General features: G+C 36.6%; 1 protein-coding gene across 5 annotated transcripts in view; it reads left to right on the plus strand.

The window, feature by feature from the left end:
• Nucleotides 1-6,818, plus strand: part of POSTN (periostin) — a 39,165-nt gene extending 32,347 nt beyond the window's left edge. For 4 of the 5 annotated variants that reach the window (XM_017815148.1, XM_017815151.1, XM_017815149.1 and 1 more), the window contains 4 exons: nt 288-365; nt 788-868; nt 5,038-5,079; nt 5,608-6,818. In XM_017815148.1, the coding sequence (XP_017670637.1) occupies nt 288-365; nt 788-868; nt 5,038-5,079; nt 5,608-5,645 (239 nt within the window). In that variant the 3' untranslated portion in view covers nt 5,646-6,818. The remainder of the gene's footprint in view (nt 1-287; nt 366-787; nt 869-5,037; nt 5,080-5,607) is intronic. The other variant, XM_017815150.1, reaches the window with a different exon arrangement.
• The last annotated feature ends 10,464 nt before the right edge of the window (nt 6,819-17,282 follow it).

A 17,282-nucleotide genomic window follows, 5' to 3' on the forward strand; every position in this document is an offset into this window, starting at 1 on the left:
TATAATTCTCTGTTGACACTTTTTGATTCCCCTGGTTAAATATCAGTTTGAACACTGTAATTAAAATTCTGTCTGCCAGAGCACTTGTAAGGAAAAGACACTGTTATAGCAACATATTGACCTAGCTGAAAGTCTTAGTTTAGAACATGATGAAAGATAAAGTTTTCATATAAGCAGATTACAGAATTTTAACCATGGAACCACCATATGTATTAATTAGGAAATAATAACTTTAAGGACAATCCTGTTATATGATTAAAGCCACTATCTTACAAATCTTTTTCCAGGTCCTGAAATAAAATATACCAGAATTACTGCAGGTGGTTCAGACAATGAAGAGAAGTTAAAGAAATTCCTTGAAGAAGGTTAGTATTCTTGTTTTCTTTCTTTCCTTTTTAAAATATGTATATATTTGTAATCTATATTAAGTAATTACTGAATGGATATTCCATGTTTTAAGAAGTGATGCTCATACACTGCAAAATCTTACCCAGAGATTAACTTCACAATCTCAGAAATGTCCAAATATAACATTCTGGTTTGAGTCCCTGATCTTCACATTTCAATCAGCTCCAGAACTGAGGCTTCCAGAGTCTTATATATGGCATGCTATGTTTATCATAAAATATGATGTTTTCAGTGTTTATGTGGAATTTGATGTCATAACAGATGAATTTTGTAATTCAGCACAATGCTATGATAGGATTAATTCATTAATATACTCTTGGTAGAATTGTCAAATGTTTTCTGTAAATCAATTTTTTTGCCATAACCTGTATCCTATCAGAGGTTACCAAGGTGACCAAATTTATTGAAGGTGATGGTCATTTACTGGAAGATGAAGAAATCAAAAGACTTCTGCAGGGAGGTAATTTAGTGTATTATAACTAACCTTTTTGCAACAGGTAATGATAACTGAAACCCCTCTTGGATATGTTGATCTCAACATTTTAAAGACTGACCTAGTCAAGGTGTAATTTTAATAAGAGAAAAAATAGAATATTGTATATTAAGTACCAAATATCTCTGAAATGGAAATAAGTACCAAATTTCAATTAATTTTTTTTAATGGTATTGGTCATGGAAAAAAATTATCTGGGTTTTTCCAGTCTTTAAAAAGTTACCTAATTAAAACTCAGGGGAGCAATGAAGATTTATTCCACTTTTTTTTTTTTTTTCAGCAAATTTTAATCTGTGGAAAATATTTCTGAACTGGAAAGCATTGTAACAGGCCAAATTAATTTTGCTCATCAGTTCTTTAAAAATGAATGTTCATTGCCCTCAAGTTAATAATTAAAGGCATGCTTAGCATCCTTCTTTCAATGCTTACAGGCGATGGATATCCAGACATTAATTCTCTTCAAATATAGCATTCCAGGGAATGGTTTTCTTTCTTTCTTGCTCTCTTAATTCTAACAATTCTGGCAATATATAACCAGTAGTTGTAGAAAACTGGTAAAAGAACTTCTGCTTATGAAATTAATCTTTATCTATGAATTTGGAATGTTCTCTACCTAATGTAGATTAGAAAAACTATCTATAATAGCAATGGGGAATAAAAAAAAAGAATTCAAGTGATGTGGGTTTTTTGTAAATGTTGGTATAAACCTGTCAGAAGCTCAAAAATGGATGTTTTTCTTGACATAAATTAACTGAATCCACTTCATTTTATGTTCACTTTTTATTAAGTTACCAAGTTGTATACCAGTAAAGTAGCTTACAGCCAGCTCTATGTTCACTGAAAAAAATCTTGTAGTCCTTCAAAAGCGCCATGCTGTGGATGTGACAAACTTCAGTTAAATAAAAAATTTCATGATGAACAACTGAACAGCTTTCCACCAAACAAAACCATGTTAATTGGTAACACAGTTAGCCTTAGAAAAAAAGCAAGATATGTCTATGAATCCTGTTGACTATAATTCCTTGTTCTGTTTTAAACACCTAAATCTTAGTTTTATAGAACTTAGCCAGGATTTGCCTATAATCACTGGGGAGAAATAAAAGCTTCCAAAAGGTTTTTCATCTTATCCTATTTTAAGTGTCCCAGCTATGTGAAAAGATTTTCTTTCTGGTGGTGCCTATTTCGGGATTGAATACTTAAAATAAAAGTTGGAAATGAAAAATTACAGCAAGAAAATTCCTCCATATACTGCACTACGTTCTACTGGTGTAAACCAGGGCACAATGAAGCAGGATCAAACTTTGTCTGTAGAACTGTTCAAAATTAACAGGTTTGATGACAGAATCAATTTTAACTGTAATTGCAATCATACAATTAAATAGACATAATCTCTAGAGATACATCTTTCTGTGACCCTATAGTGTATGGAAAAGAGATAAATAGTTTCTCTCTAGGAAATTAGGAAAAGACAATATTGTTTCTTGAATTCTTGCTATTTTTCCTTGCTATTATATGTTAGTTTGCATAAGCATCCTGCTTTACAGAATGAACCAAATGGACAAATTTGTCTCTTGCTTTAATTTGATTTTTCTCTATTTCTTCCATGGTTTATCCAGTCAGCTACCCTTGGCTGCCATGATAATACCTTACCACGTGTTTAGCCAATAAAAGCCCTCTTGTCTAGATAAAATTACTTATGTTTTACTGAAAATATCTTAATTATTTAAATTTGAGTACAGTCACAAACAAATGTATTATTACTGTCTAAATAAAAGAATGATTTCATATGGGCTTTAATTCTGCTCATAAAATGTCCAGCACTGCTTATCATAATCAGCAGTCTTTGGTGAAACAACACTTTAAACCAAGACTGCAAGGAATGACTCAGCCCCAGACTAACATGCCTTATGGCATTAATAGCATGGTAGCCTGCAACACCTACACCCTAAAATGAGATTGTTTCCACTGAAGGTACCTTGCACCTGGAAAAATGCTCTGCCAGATTTAACTAATTTGTTTTTGATGCTTACTGTAGCTGGAACTGAGTACACCAAGGTTACTAAAGTAATTGAGGGAGAGCCACAGATTATCGAGAGAGAAATCAAGAAAGTTCATCTGGAAGGTTAGTTTGTCTAAAAATCCCGTATCACTAAGACCTGCTTTGTCTAAAGTGATCATTCCAGGTGAGGTTTTACAGTATCCATTCACAAAAATTACTAGGTCTGAAGCCAGTATTCTAGCAAGAAGAGTTTTATAATTGTTTTGGAAAAGAATTCTTTTGCTGGCATTGCAGTGAAAAATGTTGAGGCTTATCTTGTGGCTAAAAGTAATTAGAAGATTTGGCAAGCATAGTAGACAAGAGGAAATGTCTAACCACAATGCTTAGGTAAAACATTTGAAAGAACATGCACCATAAGAATTGACTTTTCTTTGAGCAGCACACACAGAAGAAGACCACGTGAGTTGCTTTTAACTTAGTTATTTTTTCTCAGTGTTAATGTGATCTGTTGCTGTGAGGATTTCTCAGTGTTGTGAAGGGGCGGGTAGGGTGGAGGGAATATAACCTCTGGGCTGAGCAAATGTGTCACAGGATCTCAGAATTTCTCTACTGTAATCCTGTTTTCAAGTGAGGGAAGCTCTTGGGTTTGATGAGCATGAATGGTGACAAGGTCCAAAAGGAGCCATATGCAATTCAGCCTGGCTTTATACCAGGAATTGGTTCTTCAAGTTTAACAATCATAGTTTAAAGATCTTTACTCAAAGTTAAGAATTAACTTCTTTAGGGTTTCTTTTGTATTTGTATGTATGACCTTTTCTAATTCTAATTTTAATAATGCAGAATAAGTTATTCTGTCAGTCTTTGAACTAAATTCATAAGAAAAAATATTGTGCCTTTTGGAGAATGAAATTAAATAAATATGTTTCTACTTTTTTAATTTTGAAGTCTGTGCCAAATACTGAAGGTATACCATAGTGTCTTATAGCTTCGGTGTCGAGTAGTACAAGGCATGCTGGAAAGTCTACTATTGCCTGAAAATGAAAGACAGGTGTGATCTTCAAATATGGGGCTTATCTTACAGCATAATTATATGGAGAGCACATAAGTATGGAAAGCATATTATGGATGAACCATATTCTGTCCTTGCCAGGGCAGTGCAGTGCTTGAAATTTTCTGTCATAGCGGCGCAGATGCCCAGTGTTTATCCTCAGCAGTAATGAGGTCAACCCTGTATCTCAGGGCTATGAATTTATGCATAGTATGAAAAGACAACTCAGGATGAAAAGACCACTGAGTGCAGCCTGTTAAGTACGATACTTCATAGTTGTAAATGAGGAAAAATATCTCAGTAACATTTTTGTGACAGTAATAGAAGAATTATCTCTTGCGTTTATCAAATGTTTTTCCTCCCAGTGAGGAGACATCTGGTTTAAAAAAATGTTTCAAGGATTGATGAGAAAGAGGAAAAAGTTTCCATAGTTTCACTGAGTCAGTATTTTGGAAAATGGATGTACCTGCTAATAAGGGTGGTACCTATTCAATAGTCCTTGCTCTGCTCTACCTTTTAAAACAGAAGTCTGAGAAAATTACCTGATCTCTAAATGTGGAACCATACTGTGGACTCACAATGAAGTTACAAATCAAGCCCCAAACATAGCTGGAAATGTAGCCAATGTCTTGTGATGGTTGACTTTCAAGCAAATGACTTACAAATAATTCCTTAAATAATGTCTATACAGCAGACCTGGACATCTGCTGCCAAAGTCTGGAACTGAGTCCTGGGTTGTGCACTAACCTGAGCTTGTACCTCACTGACAGTGTCAGATGATGTTTGCTGAATGAAGACCATAGGCAAAACATCCTGACAACCGCCTACATCATGTGACCATCTGCAGATCAGTGTGGATGTTGCTAAGATGTAATGTATGACTGCACATGACAAAAATGTGTGAATTGTATTATAAGCATTCATGTTTCAGGTGATCAAGTCAACATGCTATGGGACAAAATTTTTAATTTACTGAAAACCTTAAACAACAAACTTTGAAAGGCAGTGATGGGTTTCCAACATATATAATGCGTTTTAATTCACAGGCTCAAACACATAACTTCTGACTGCAATATTTCTGTTTTCTAGAAGCACCTGTACGGAGACCACAACCAAGCAGGAGGACACAAGGTAAAAGCAAAACATATATTTAAACATTATAGCATGTATATTATTTTCAGGGTCTTTTTAAAAATCAGGAGGAAAAAATTGCTTTTAAGAATAAAGAGTTCAAAAGGAAAGAGTTGCAATTGCGCTTTTTTAAAAAAATAGGAATACTTGGTATTTTTAACTATTTGGTTTCTAGGATTTTTTTCTTATATCTGAAAACAACTTAGATTATGTGCTTTAGTCAAACTGTGTTTCAGATGAGAATAAAGCCATCAAAGTGAGATATGACTCTGGAGTCTTACCACTCTGAAAATGGCACTCTGGAATTCCCCACCATGGGATCTAGAACTCACAAATTCTATGTTATTTTGATTAATGAAGAAACTAAGAGATCATTTTAATTTCATAGCCAGAACAAGAGTGAAATGTTCAGCATAAGGTTTCATCTTTCTTCTTCCTATCTATTTCCCAAGTAAATACAGTATATAGTTTAACCATATTATATATAATTATAGGGAATAACTAAGGCTCTGTTTCCATTTTTGGCAGGGGGAGCAAGAAGGAGGACAAGACTAGCTTATTCCTAAAAGCTTTCCAAGAGAGAATCCACAGAACTACAAATTAACAACATGGTCTTTGTGAGGAAGAGGAACGCTTTTTTAAAAAATGAGATCATTAGAAAATGACATTGTTTTGATAACATAATGTAAACTGAACCATGAATCCACAAAAAGATGTGAAGATGCAGATACTCACTGCCAGCAAAGTGCTCACTGGGAGTAGTCCATTGGAGGTGCTTTAACTGCTCTTAATGGAAAGCACTATGCGGGGTCAAATCCTGGAATGGCTGAAAGCCATCAACTTCTGTAGAACCAGGATTCCTTCTTATGCTGTCTAGTAAGTGTTTGAAGGATTGAATTACAAAAGAGCAGGGAACAATAAAGAGTGTATTTTTTTATTATTTCCACTAAATAAGAAATATAAATGAAATTAGATAATTTCTAGGAAAAAAATCACCTCAGGTGACTTTTAGAGTAATCTAAGGAAATAGAAGATGTTAACATAGCACTTTTGGTTCAGTAGTATTTTATACTTTTTATAAGTCAAAATTCATCATGTGTTTAAAGTCATGACACCAGTAACATTACCTTTTCTAAGCAAACAAATATGCTTTATATTAAATGTATCGTTTATTTTGTCCTACATTGCCTTGTAGTAACAAGGATAATGGAAGCTCTTAAAAAAAGGAGAAAAAGCAAACACTATGAGCTTCTTGCTATGTATTTGAGACCATGTTGACTTCTTGATTTATAAGAAAAATCATTTCCATTAAAGGAATCCTATACCAATACATATACCGAGATTCTTAAGTGTTTTTCCACTTTTCCCTAAATGTGTCTTTTGATTATTAAAGCAGATTATAAAAGGGATAAATAAAATGCATGCAAACGCTTCATTCAGTATGGAAAAAAGTCTTACAAAAATGAGGCTAGGTCTGAAAGCTTTTGTATCAAAACATGTTTTGCTAATGTCTGGTGCTAATGTGGAATTGTTTGTAAATTATGTCAATATTATAATTCTAGTTTTGTACTCATAAGATTTGTTTGCCTTTATTAACAAAAGACAAAAAACAATTATTCATGGAGTAGAAAAAACATTCAAAGTTTCTTAATTTTGCAGACCAAAGTTTCAAAGGTGTTACATATTGTGCTTTTCTACTTCTGTTTTGAAACAAAACCTTAATAAAGAATTTGCCTGAACTCTGCTTGCTTTCATTTGTAAATATTTTTAAACAGTAAACCAAATTCTAAATATTCTTTAGATTTTTATTGTAATTTATAGTTCGAAAATATGCTTTCACAGAAGCAAACTGATGCTTCGCTTTCTCACTTAAGTGCTGATGCACTTAAACTGCATCACTCCCCTTAAAAAATTAAAAACCTTCCCTAATTCCATAATGACATAGCACAAGCACAGCTCCCAGAATGGCACAGCTATCTGAGCACTGGACTGATAAGTTGTGTAGCCTTACTGGGCTGTCAGTGTGTCACTAAGGTGCTCTCAGTATCTACCATCATAGTGCTTTAGTGGAAGAAAAGCTTTTATCCCTGGCTAGGGCTAGATAGCTTTTGCATGAGAATGAGAACTTTTAGGTCTATCTAGAAGGCGAACTGAAGTTGTCACTTTTCCCTGAGGCCTTCATTTGTCATTAAATAATTGGCTTTAAATTTCTTTCTTCACTGCTGTGCCACCATGACATATCAGTCAAGTAAAACTTGAAAGGACAACAATTTTGTTAGGAAACGAATGTGGTTGTGTTCTCTCCTCAAAAAAGAGTAGGAGATGGGGAAAAAAATGGAATGGTAATAACTTCACCTTTAAATATCACCATACAATAAATTCTTCATCTGTGTTCTTCATTATCAAGGCCTTTATTGTCTGTAATTTTCAGACTCATAACAGCAGTGCTCTCATCTCTGTTCATTTAACCTGTGCCATATAAGTAATGACACAGCAGGAAAGGAGGAACAAAGGGTATTGATACACAAGAGAAAGTGAATCATAATGTTCCAGGAAATTACAAATAAATCCATACCCCAAAGCTATAGGGTTCATCCACACACTGCTGGAACAGAAAATCTTCCAATAGGACAGTCAACAAATGGATACTATCATGGTAACAACCCTGGGTTGATGGACAAGGACCTTGAAATTGTCACAGCAATGAACTCTTTTTCAGTGTCACTGAAATAATTCAATCACAAAACTAAGGAAACACTAGGAAAAAAAAATTAAAGCCAAAAAATTAAGCAAAAAAAAAATATTTCCAGTGTTGTGATTAATGAGTGAAGGTTTCCACAAAGAGTTTTTCAGATAAAGTTGAGGTGCAGACCAATATGTATACAATAAATCATAGAATCATAGAATGGTTTGGGTTGGAATGGACCTCAAAGATCATCTCATTCCCATCCTCTGCCATGAGCAGGGACATCTTCAACCTTTATTACCTAGTATAAATGGTGTGTACAACACCAGTCTTGTGTCCAGCCAACTTTCTTCTGCTTCTATTCCTCTCCTTAATTTCCTGTTTTCAGTGTTTCACCCCTATGGAATCTGAAATAGCCTTTCTGCCTTAAAAAAGATAGAGACTGGGTAAAAGCTTGTATGTGCTTCCCTCCCACAGCTGTAGGTGCTCATCTCCTTAGCCAAGTGGAGGAGCTGAGCAGAATTGCTGCTTCAGGAGGGACAAGGTACATCACTATTTCTTTGGAAAAAAGTAGTAATATATTTTAAAAATAAAATTCATCATCTGTGTCGACTACATTCTGCTCCGGAGTAGAAGGATTGTAACTTAGACTGTCCAAACATTCATTGCATAAGAAGGGCTGCTAGGGTGGCAAACTTAGACAGGGTCTACTCCTACACTGGAGTAGGTCTCTGTTGGATCAATAATGTTCAGTGAGTTTTAAGTTTTCAAATCACATTTCTTGCATGCAAGATTTTTATTTCTTTTGCAGAAATAGCTATTAAAAATTACTCAGTAAAATAAAATCAATAATTTGATTCCTTCATAAAGACAATTATGTGAAATCTGAAACAGAGTCAGGAAGGATTTGTTCTACCATTTCCATTTTGACAAATGAAAACATGCTATGCAAGTGACCATCTTCAATCTAAAGCTAGTATGTCTTTTCATGTTGTTCATCTCTCAAATATCTAGAATAGCAATACTGAACGAACGAATTCCACTTTTTGTCCACAAAGTATTCTAGTAAGATAATTGGTGGAGACAGCAGTCCTGAGAGATAAATGTGTATTGTGATTAATTCTTTTACTTTCTGAAGCTCAGGACTGCTTAACACCAATCCCAGGTGGAGGATCTGAGTAGGGATACCAAAGCCTAAGCACAGTTCAAATGAAAGAATACGTGATTTTTGAGTGCTGAACTGCAGAATTCCCAGTGATAGCATGAGATGCTTTACTGAACCGTGTGGGATGTAGAAAGACTTTTAGACATTCACAGTGGCACAGGACTTCATGTTCAATAATTCACTGAAGCTTTGCCTCCACTTTTTCATAAACTCCAAGTGTGAAAACATCAAAGGTTCCCTTTCGTCCTTTGTGTCCCCTTTCTCCAAATGTATGTTTTTATAGAATTTCAAGGAAACGGAAGCTTGTCATATTTGCCAAGGGTTCTTTTTCAGTATAGCAATAATCCATTTTTAACATACATTAAAAAAAATTCGCTTCAGTATATTTTTATTTTTTTACCAACACAATTAAAACATTCATGGGTTTTGTGTTTAACAGCTGTCACAAAGGAGGAAAATTAGCTACAGATTCTATGTGGGGAGGAGAATAATTTTGCATGGTAAAAGTAATCAGGGTCAGGATGACACTATATCATTAGGAGGCCAGCATGTGTTTGACTGAGAGGTAGAAGTAATTTCTGTTCAGGAGAGCTTTTCAGTCTCCTTTACAACCATGCTAATTTATTCCTAATGTTGTACAAGATTTAAATGCTTCTTTTCTTGCTGTTTTAACTAGTATCCTTTAAATACCATGGAGGTTAAATTTTCTTTTATGGATTTCTTCCTTGTTAAACAAAAGTAACTTCTATAATAGACTGTGCAACTCAGAGGAATGGCATCTGCACTGCACTTACACTTCGAATCATAAAGGTTGCCCATCCTCACATGTTGGGTTGTATTCTTGCTTCACTTTCTGATGTGATGCATCTCTGTCCTGCTCAGATGTCTTGATTTTTGATTTTATTTTTCATATCTGTAATGCTAAATAAAAACAGAACTAGAGATTATTCTTGTGTATTTAGATCCAGTGTCACATGCAGTCTGCATCCACACTACACAGCACTTTGTCCTCGGCTTCTTTCACCACCTGCATTTTATTTTCTTGGCCATGCTTCTTTAGATGCAGCCCAGGATATGGTTGGCTTTCTGGACTGGAAGTGCACATTTCCAAGTCATGTCAAACTTCTCATCCACCAAAGCCCCAAGTCCTTCTCTGCAGGGTTGCTCTCAATGAGTTCATCTCCCAGTCAATATCTGTGATGGCCCAACCCAGGTGCACCCCCTTGCATTTGGATTTGTTGAATCTCATGAGGTTTTCTTGGCCCCACTTCTTAAGTTTGTCCAAGTCCCCCTGGGTGGCATCCCACCCTTCTGTTGCGTCAGCTGTACTGCTCAGTTTTGTGTCATCTGCAGACTTCCTGAGGGATACACCTCTATGAAATGAAAGATGCTGCTGGTCATGGTGTGTTGGATGTTTAAGCTATGAGGAGCACTGTTTTCTGCAGGCCTGCTTTATATTCATTCATTTCATTATAACTCCTCCTGATACTTTTTAGGGCTGTTTTAATCATGTCTCAGTTGGATCACAGGCATTTACCCCTCTAATTGCTAGTCCAATTGTATTTTATTTTTTTTCTCAATGAAATACTTAACAGTTTTTACAACAGCTGTATTTCCCACCGGTGGAACATGTGGCCTAAGTCAGGACCACATTGAAACCATGTGATATGATTGTGATGTTAGATAGTATTAAAACAGCATGTTTATTAATTGAGAGAATTACATCAATGCAAAAGTACTGGTGAGAGACAGAAAGGTTTTCAGGGGCATAAACAGGAGTAACTTGAGGCATGGTGGATTTTCTGTCCCTGGAGGTATTTAAGATGAGATTGGATGTGGCACTTAGTGCCATGATCTAGTGACCATAGCGGTAGTGGATCAAGGGTTGGACTTGATGATCTCACAGGTTTTTTCCAACCTGGCTTATTCTATGATTCTATGATTTGCAGAAGTTTACCCTAGTCTCTCCAGGTTGTTGACTGTAGTGAAAATGACCTCTTAAGGTCGTGTCCCTGCAATCCCCCAGAATTCAGGTACCTGCCTGTCACTCTGTCACTTTATTACCATGGTCTATAGCAAATCCAGACCCCACAGTTCTCAATGGCAAGAAGAGATCCCTCTGCCTACAGACACCTAGATCTGTTTGTCTGATGAACTTAGCAATACTTCTGTGAAAATCATGACTACAAAGTGACTGTGTGGCAGTGGAAAATACAGATAGAGTGGTGAGGGAGGCTGTGAACCCCCTTGTTACATCTCTAGAAAAAAAAAGCAGATGTGATATAATTCGGAAAGTGTGTTCTTTCCAAAGAGGGCAGAAGGATAACTCATTTCTGGATCTTGACTGGTGAGAGACAGGAAATACAGTAAGCACAATTTTTTAAGAGGAATCCTGGTAAAAAACTTCTTTAAAATAAGAAATATATTGCTGATGGTTTGGGTTTTTTCTTTTGAATTTTCATATGAAATTGGATATGGATGAGGTTGTCTTTGGAAAGGTGTATCCCATAGTGCCAAGACCTCAGTAATATTGCGTGTGACCACTGTAAGGCACACACCTCCTCTACAACTCTGCAGGAGCCCCAGGAGCATTTCCAAGACAATGGATCTTCATGTGTGTAAAAATATGCCCTAAATCTATTAGGACAATACCTGAATACGTACTCTCCTCCTCCTCCAGTCCTCAGAAAGGACTCTAAAAACAGAAGCCAGAGAGATGTCATGCCACAATCCAAACAGAAGCAAGTCTGGAACAAAACAGCTGTATATCAAATTTATTATTTCTCCAGCTACAGATCAAGAGACATTACAGATGGAAAAGTCTTATTAGATCATGTTATCAGTCTACTTGCCAAGGCCGAAAGGTTCCCCACTACTACAGTTCATAATGCTTTACCCAGATGAGCAGTACCTTCCCACAGTCATTCTCTCACACCCTCCTCAGAGCCACTTTCCCATATTTCACTCCCGTTTCTGGCTTAACTACCGACAAACTAGGCAGACATATTCCAATAAGTAGTCCTTCAGCAGAAATGGCAACTGTTTTAGCTATACCAGGCATAAATATCTCTGTTAATGTAACAGTAATTAAAGTGCTCATACTTTCCTGAAACATCTGTACATTTGAAAAATTATTTTAGTTTTGAACAAACTACTGACTTGGATTTGGTTTGTGGATAACCTCATAGGTTTACCGCCTTCGATTTTTTTTTTTTTTTTTGCATCATATGAAACCGTATTAGTTGAGGATGTGTGGTTCATGAAACCACAGAACTACAGGAGGTTTAAGATTGGAAGAAATCTCTGGAGGTCGTCTGGTCCAAACCCCCTACTCCAGTAGGGTCAAATAGAGCTCTAAAAAAATACTTAAAGATTCTGTTGCATTTGTGAATAACTTCTTATGAACTAGAAAGGCTCTCGTGTATTTTCTTCCTTATCCCAAAATAAAATTAGCTTTTCAACACTAATGCAACGAGAAACTATTTCATGTAATCGTTGAACGGTCCTCATGAATCAAGGAAAATTATGTCAGTAGAAGTGGGTCAGCAGATGATTATAAAATTCAGCATTCTTTTCAGTCTCATCATTGAAAATCTTACTGGTCAGAAGGTCTTCATCCATTGGCAGCCATGATACCAGGGCTGTGCCCAAGAATCAGGCAGCAGGAAACTATTGCAAGTCATTTGGCTCTTGGCATCTAGACCCTGAGATTCAAAGTTCAGAAAGCCCCTAGGCTTCTGGTTTCACAGACAGAACTGCTTGCGAGTAGAAGCACAAATAACTGAATTAACAAGAGAAAATCAGTCTGTAGTAGCTGATCATAGAGAAAAAGAATAAAACAATATGTGCAAAGTATATGGATCTTCTGTTTGTTCACTGGAAGTCTTTAAATTGTGTCTGCCTCATCTGTCCGTACAGACTTCTAAACAGTCACCATGAATTTATCATGTGTGTAGTTCTGCACATTTTGTAGCTATGTACTCAACTGCAAACGTCCAAATTTGCGGCCCAGTTCTATAGTGTGATTCAAATGATCTTAGGACAGCAACCAGCCACTCTGAACAGATACACAAAAAAACCTCCTCTAAATTTTGTATAAGAAACCAGAGTCAGATGCTACCTGTGTACCTGTGGCTTTAGAAATGCTAAAGTACCTAATCATGGACTGTCCTCCTTTTGTTCAGAGGATAGTTCAATGGTAAATTCTGTTTTAATCATTAAAACGCGCTATAATGACACGTTCAGCACTAAGATCCTAGACCAAGTGCTAAACAACTCTTTTGGATATTTTATTTTCTCCCTGTCCAAAATTTCACTCAGCCATATAATCAGATTTTGAGGTTATGATCTCACTCTGTGGTTTCTGTGTGAATGCTATTAAAAATATTTTTGCAATGAAAAATTACCACATAACAAGTAATGAAGATATAAACCAGATTTTTTGTATGTCCATTCCTGGATACTCTTTTATTCATTCATAGGTGATGAGGCACTATCAGAAGCCAACAGTCTGGCTTCACTCTCCCCCCTGGTCACCATGTCTCCCTCTCAGGGGAGCCTCAGTTTGGAAGGAAATCCTTGCATGACCCAGGCTCACCTGAACATGAGGGTGATGGCATGTTCTACACAAGCTCAGCACTTTATAAATAGTCTCAGGTCACACAAGAACATCATGATCAAGTTAACAAACCTCATCTTTAGTTAGATACATCCCTATGTTAATTTCTATGCACTATTTAATGTGGTAAACTTTTACTTCTGCAATTTAATTATTTAGTTTTCCTTCTGTGATAACATTTATCATTTCAACAATCTACAGGAAAGCAAGAGTTTTTTTTTGGGCAATGACTGACTATAGCTGCAACAAGCTTCCAGCTACACAAGCCTTTCATCAGGGCTGAAACTGAAATATTCATTAACTGACCCACAAAGTACCAGACATATAGGTCGTTGCATTAGCTTACTTTGGGGTGTGCAAAAAGTATTGCTTGGACAAAGATTTTACCGGTTGTTTCATTAGAGACAGGGGGCGGATATAATTTGGGAGGAGACATCCTACCCTAGTAGATCCTAGTGGGAATTTGGTCAGTTTTAGTGGAGGCAGGATTATATCATAATCCCTTTCCTTTCTTTTTGTACTGTCTCTCCACCCTTAATTCATTATGTTATTAATGAGGAGGATCTGTGTCTCTGACTCTGAATAAAACTTTTTAACACATGGTGTCAGTGGTTTGGTACATGAGATATTCTTGCTTCTAGCACTTACTAACTACAAGAAAAGGCACTGTGAGTGGGAGGTCCTGAAGGGTAGGTGGTTTGGATCTACATCACTCTCCTCTTGGACTTTGAAACTCAGGTAGATACCATCTGCTCTACAGTAAATAGATCATGGCTCTTGGCATCTCAGTATGCAGGAAATAAGAATGTTTGCAGTTATGACTGTCACCTAGATAAAGCTGCAGAAGTTACTGGCCTTCAAATATCAGTGTGAAAAATTGAACTTTCAGGTTATGGTCTCAGATGCAGTTAGTTAAAACCCAGCTTGATGTAAATTACTTGTATTCAGGGTTTTTCTCAAGGGAATGACTTACTGAAACGTAAGTGTAACCAGGGAATCTGTCTTCCTGATGTTGCATCTAAGAAAGAAAGAATCTGTTTTGGTTAACAGCATTCCAGAGCTCCCTGAAACAGGCCTGGCTAATTCACTCTTAGGATTTTTTTCCACCTAACCCAATCATCCTTTTCATCACATCAGATATGCATAGCAGCTTGGCAATTCATCACTTCTAAGTTTTAAAAAATACTTCTAAGAAGTTAAGGTGAAGAGTAAGAATACTTCTAAGAAGTTAAGGTAAGAGAAGTTAAGGTGAATGAGATTTCCACCACAGGACACATATGGAAATGTACCAATTTACAAATACTGGATGTAACTTTTCTAGGGGAAATTTTATGGTGGGGTAATGTAGATTGAATGAATGCTCTTTCTGGAAAAAAAAAAACCAGAAAACAAATACTTCAGGATAAGGCATCCTTGAGCAAACACACAGGGGTCATTACAGGACAACTGGAGAGTCACTGGTAAGCAGATTATGGACTGACTGTTTTATATTTCTAGGTAATCAAAAATTTATACTGGCAGGTCTCTCTGGGTTCCCTGATTGTCCGTTGCATAGAAGTGTTAGACTAGGGTTTCTTTTTGCTCTAAGACAAAAATTGGGTATCACCAACTGATAGTTCACTCTGGATCCTCAGTTTACAGACACTGCTACCTCTGCCCTGTGTACAGTTGTCCAGTGGGCTTTCTATTCTCAATCCCTTTTACATGATTTCATACTATACCCCACCACATCCAGTACCTGTCCTCATATTCATGACACATTTTTCTGCTGGGCTGCAACACAGACATCACATCCAGACACTCGGGACTGAAAGGCACAGACCAAAGAATTGCAAGGTTGAGAGAAGGCTTGGGGTCATTCTCTGTGTGGATGAGCCAAGGGAGCTGCCTCTGAACAACATGGATAGAACCACTGTCTTCATATGGCATGATGTTCCTGAAGCAGATTTATTCACTTATGGATACTAGCTACTAGCATAGTCAGAAAGCCTAAAGGCTGAGAACACACAGATGTCCACCCTTGATAAAAGAGCAGCACAAGGCTACTCAGACAATCACACAAGGTCACAAAGAACTTCCTGCAGAGACATACCTGAAAAGAATATTGCTATTTACTACAACTTTCAACACACCAGATGTTTGTTCAGCTATTTTTTAGCCCTTTTTACTTATACGAAACCTTATTTCTGCTGATAAAACTAAGGAATACTTTACTTTGAAGAACATCATACATATGTCTGAACTGGGATAGGTTTCTCTTTCCAGACCCGGGGGCATATTTGTGACACTGTTACTGAAACCGGGACAAACCCTGAATATATACCATCATTTTACCAGCCCCAATAGAACAACACCCAAATATATGTGCACAAGAGCAGTATTGTGCTGAGTCAGGTAAGCCAGGGTGGAAAAACAAGGAACGAGATTTTGAGAAGACCACAGATCCCACCTACACAGTGAAAATCCATCTCTACCCACAAAATTATTAAAGGGTGAGTCTCAGAGTGAGAGAGTCTCTCTCTCATCAGTAAAGGGGAGAAACACAGTTGAAAGACTTAGACAACCAGAGCATGATCTAAAGTTAGGTGAGTCCTACAAGTCTGCACCAGAAGCAATGGAGACATGATGTTTGCTTGATTACAGGGGTTCAGGGACACCAAAATGTTTTCAGCTAGACACACAGTAAAGAGACCAAACATCCCAGATCATCCACTACAGTCTTCATATATAGCAATTGTTCCAACATAATGACAGAAAAGTCTGGGATAATATTTTGCTGCAGTTTCTTGGTTAGTTGGTTTTTTGATTTTGTTGGGTTTTTTCCAGGGTAGATTCTGAATACTGCAGCATAAGCAAAGGAGGTAGACTGACTCCATCCCTCATGGTAAGTTGTACTGTGGGATTTATGTCCCATCACTAAAGCTGTATCTCTTTCCCCAAATTTCACTCAGAAAAGATTTCTGTTTCCTCTAATCCAGCTCAATCTCAATATTATTAGATTGCTCTTATAAGTTTTTGTTTTTTTTTTTAGGTTAGGCTGAATGCACAAGCTGGTCTCGGCTGGAAATACACTTTATGTGGTGCTAGCAGAAATTGCAGTTTTGAGTGATTTGCAGACCAGTTCTTGTAACCATTCTTCAACACTTCCTGACTGTTTCCACAAGCCAGTGGAAGTGCAGGTGCTGGTGCAATCACCCTGTGTGTTCTCTGCCTGCAGATACAGACACCCTGGACCATAAGAAAGTCTCTAGCACTTTAACCTTTGGCAATAAGGCTTTCTGCCATGCATAAATCTGCGCTAGAGTGAGGCTCTCCGTGGTGAATCTCCTTTTCAGTAAGTACAAAAACACATGAGTTATCCAGGGGATATTTCATGTTTCTAAACTGGGAATTTGCTTTGTTTCACTCGGCCTGAGTGAGTGTTCTTCACCCAGAAAAGGAAGAGACATTGTAATGAATGTAAGCCTGATGCACAGAGTATACAGTCTTTTAAGGTATCCAGTGTCAGAATTAATCATTAGTATTTAGACTTCATTGCCAAATCATTTAGGCAGTCTCAATTTTTAACTAACTATAAAAATACTAAAATATTTGAGGAAGTTTGTATAATTTAAAATTATACACATAATTAATAATTAAAAAGCATTGTTTTTTTTCTGGTAAAGAGTGTCATCTTCAGTGTAATAATAATAATAATAATAATAATAATAATAAATCTTCAAAACCTTAAAAAG

The sequence above is a fragment of the Lepidothrix coronata genome, unplaced genomic scaffold, assembly GCF_001604755.1.
Source record: "Lepidothrix coronata isolate B3197 unplaced genomic scaffold, Lepidothrix_coronata-1.0 Scaffold48, whole genome shotgun sequence".
Classification (NCBI taxonomy): Eukaryota; Metazoa; Chordata; class Aves; order Passeriformes; family Pipridae; genus Lepidothrix; species Lepidothrix coronata.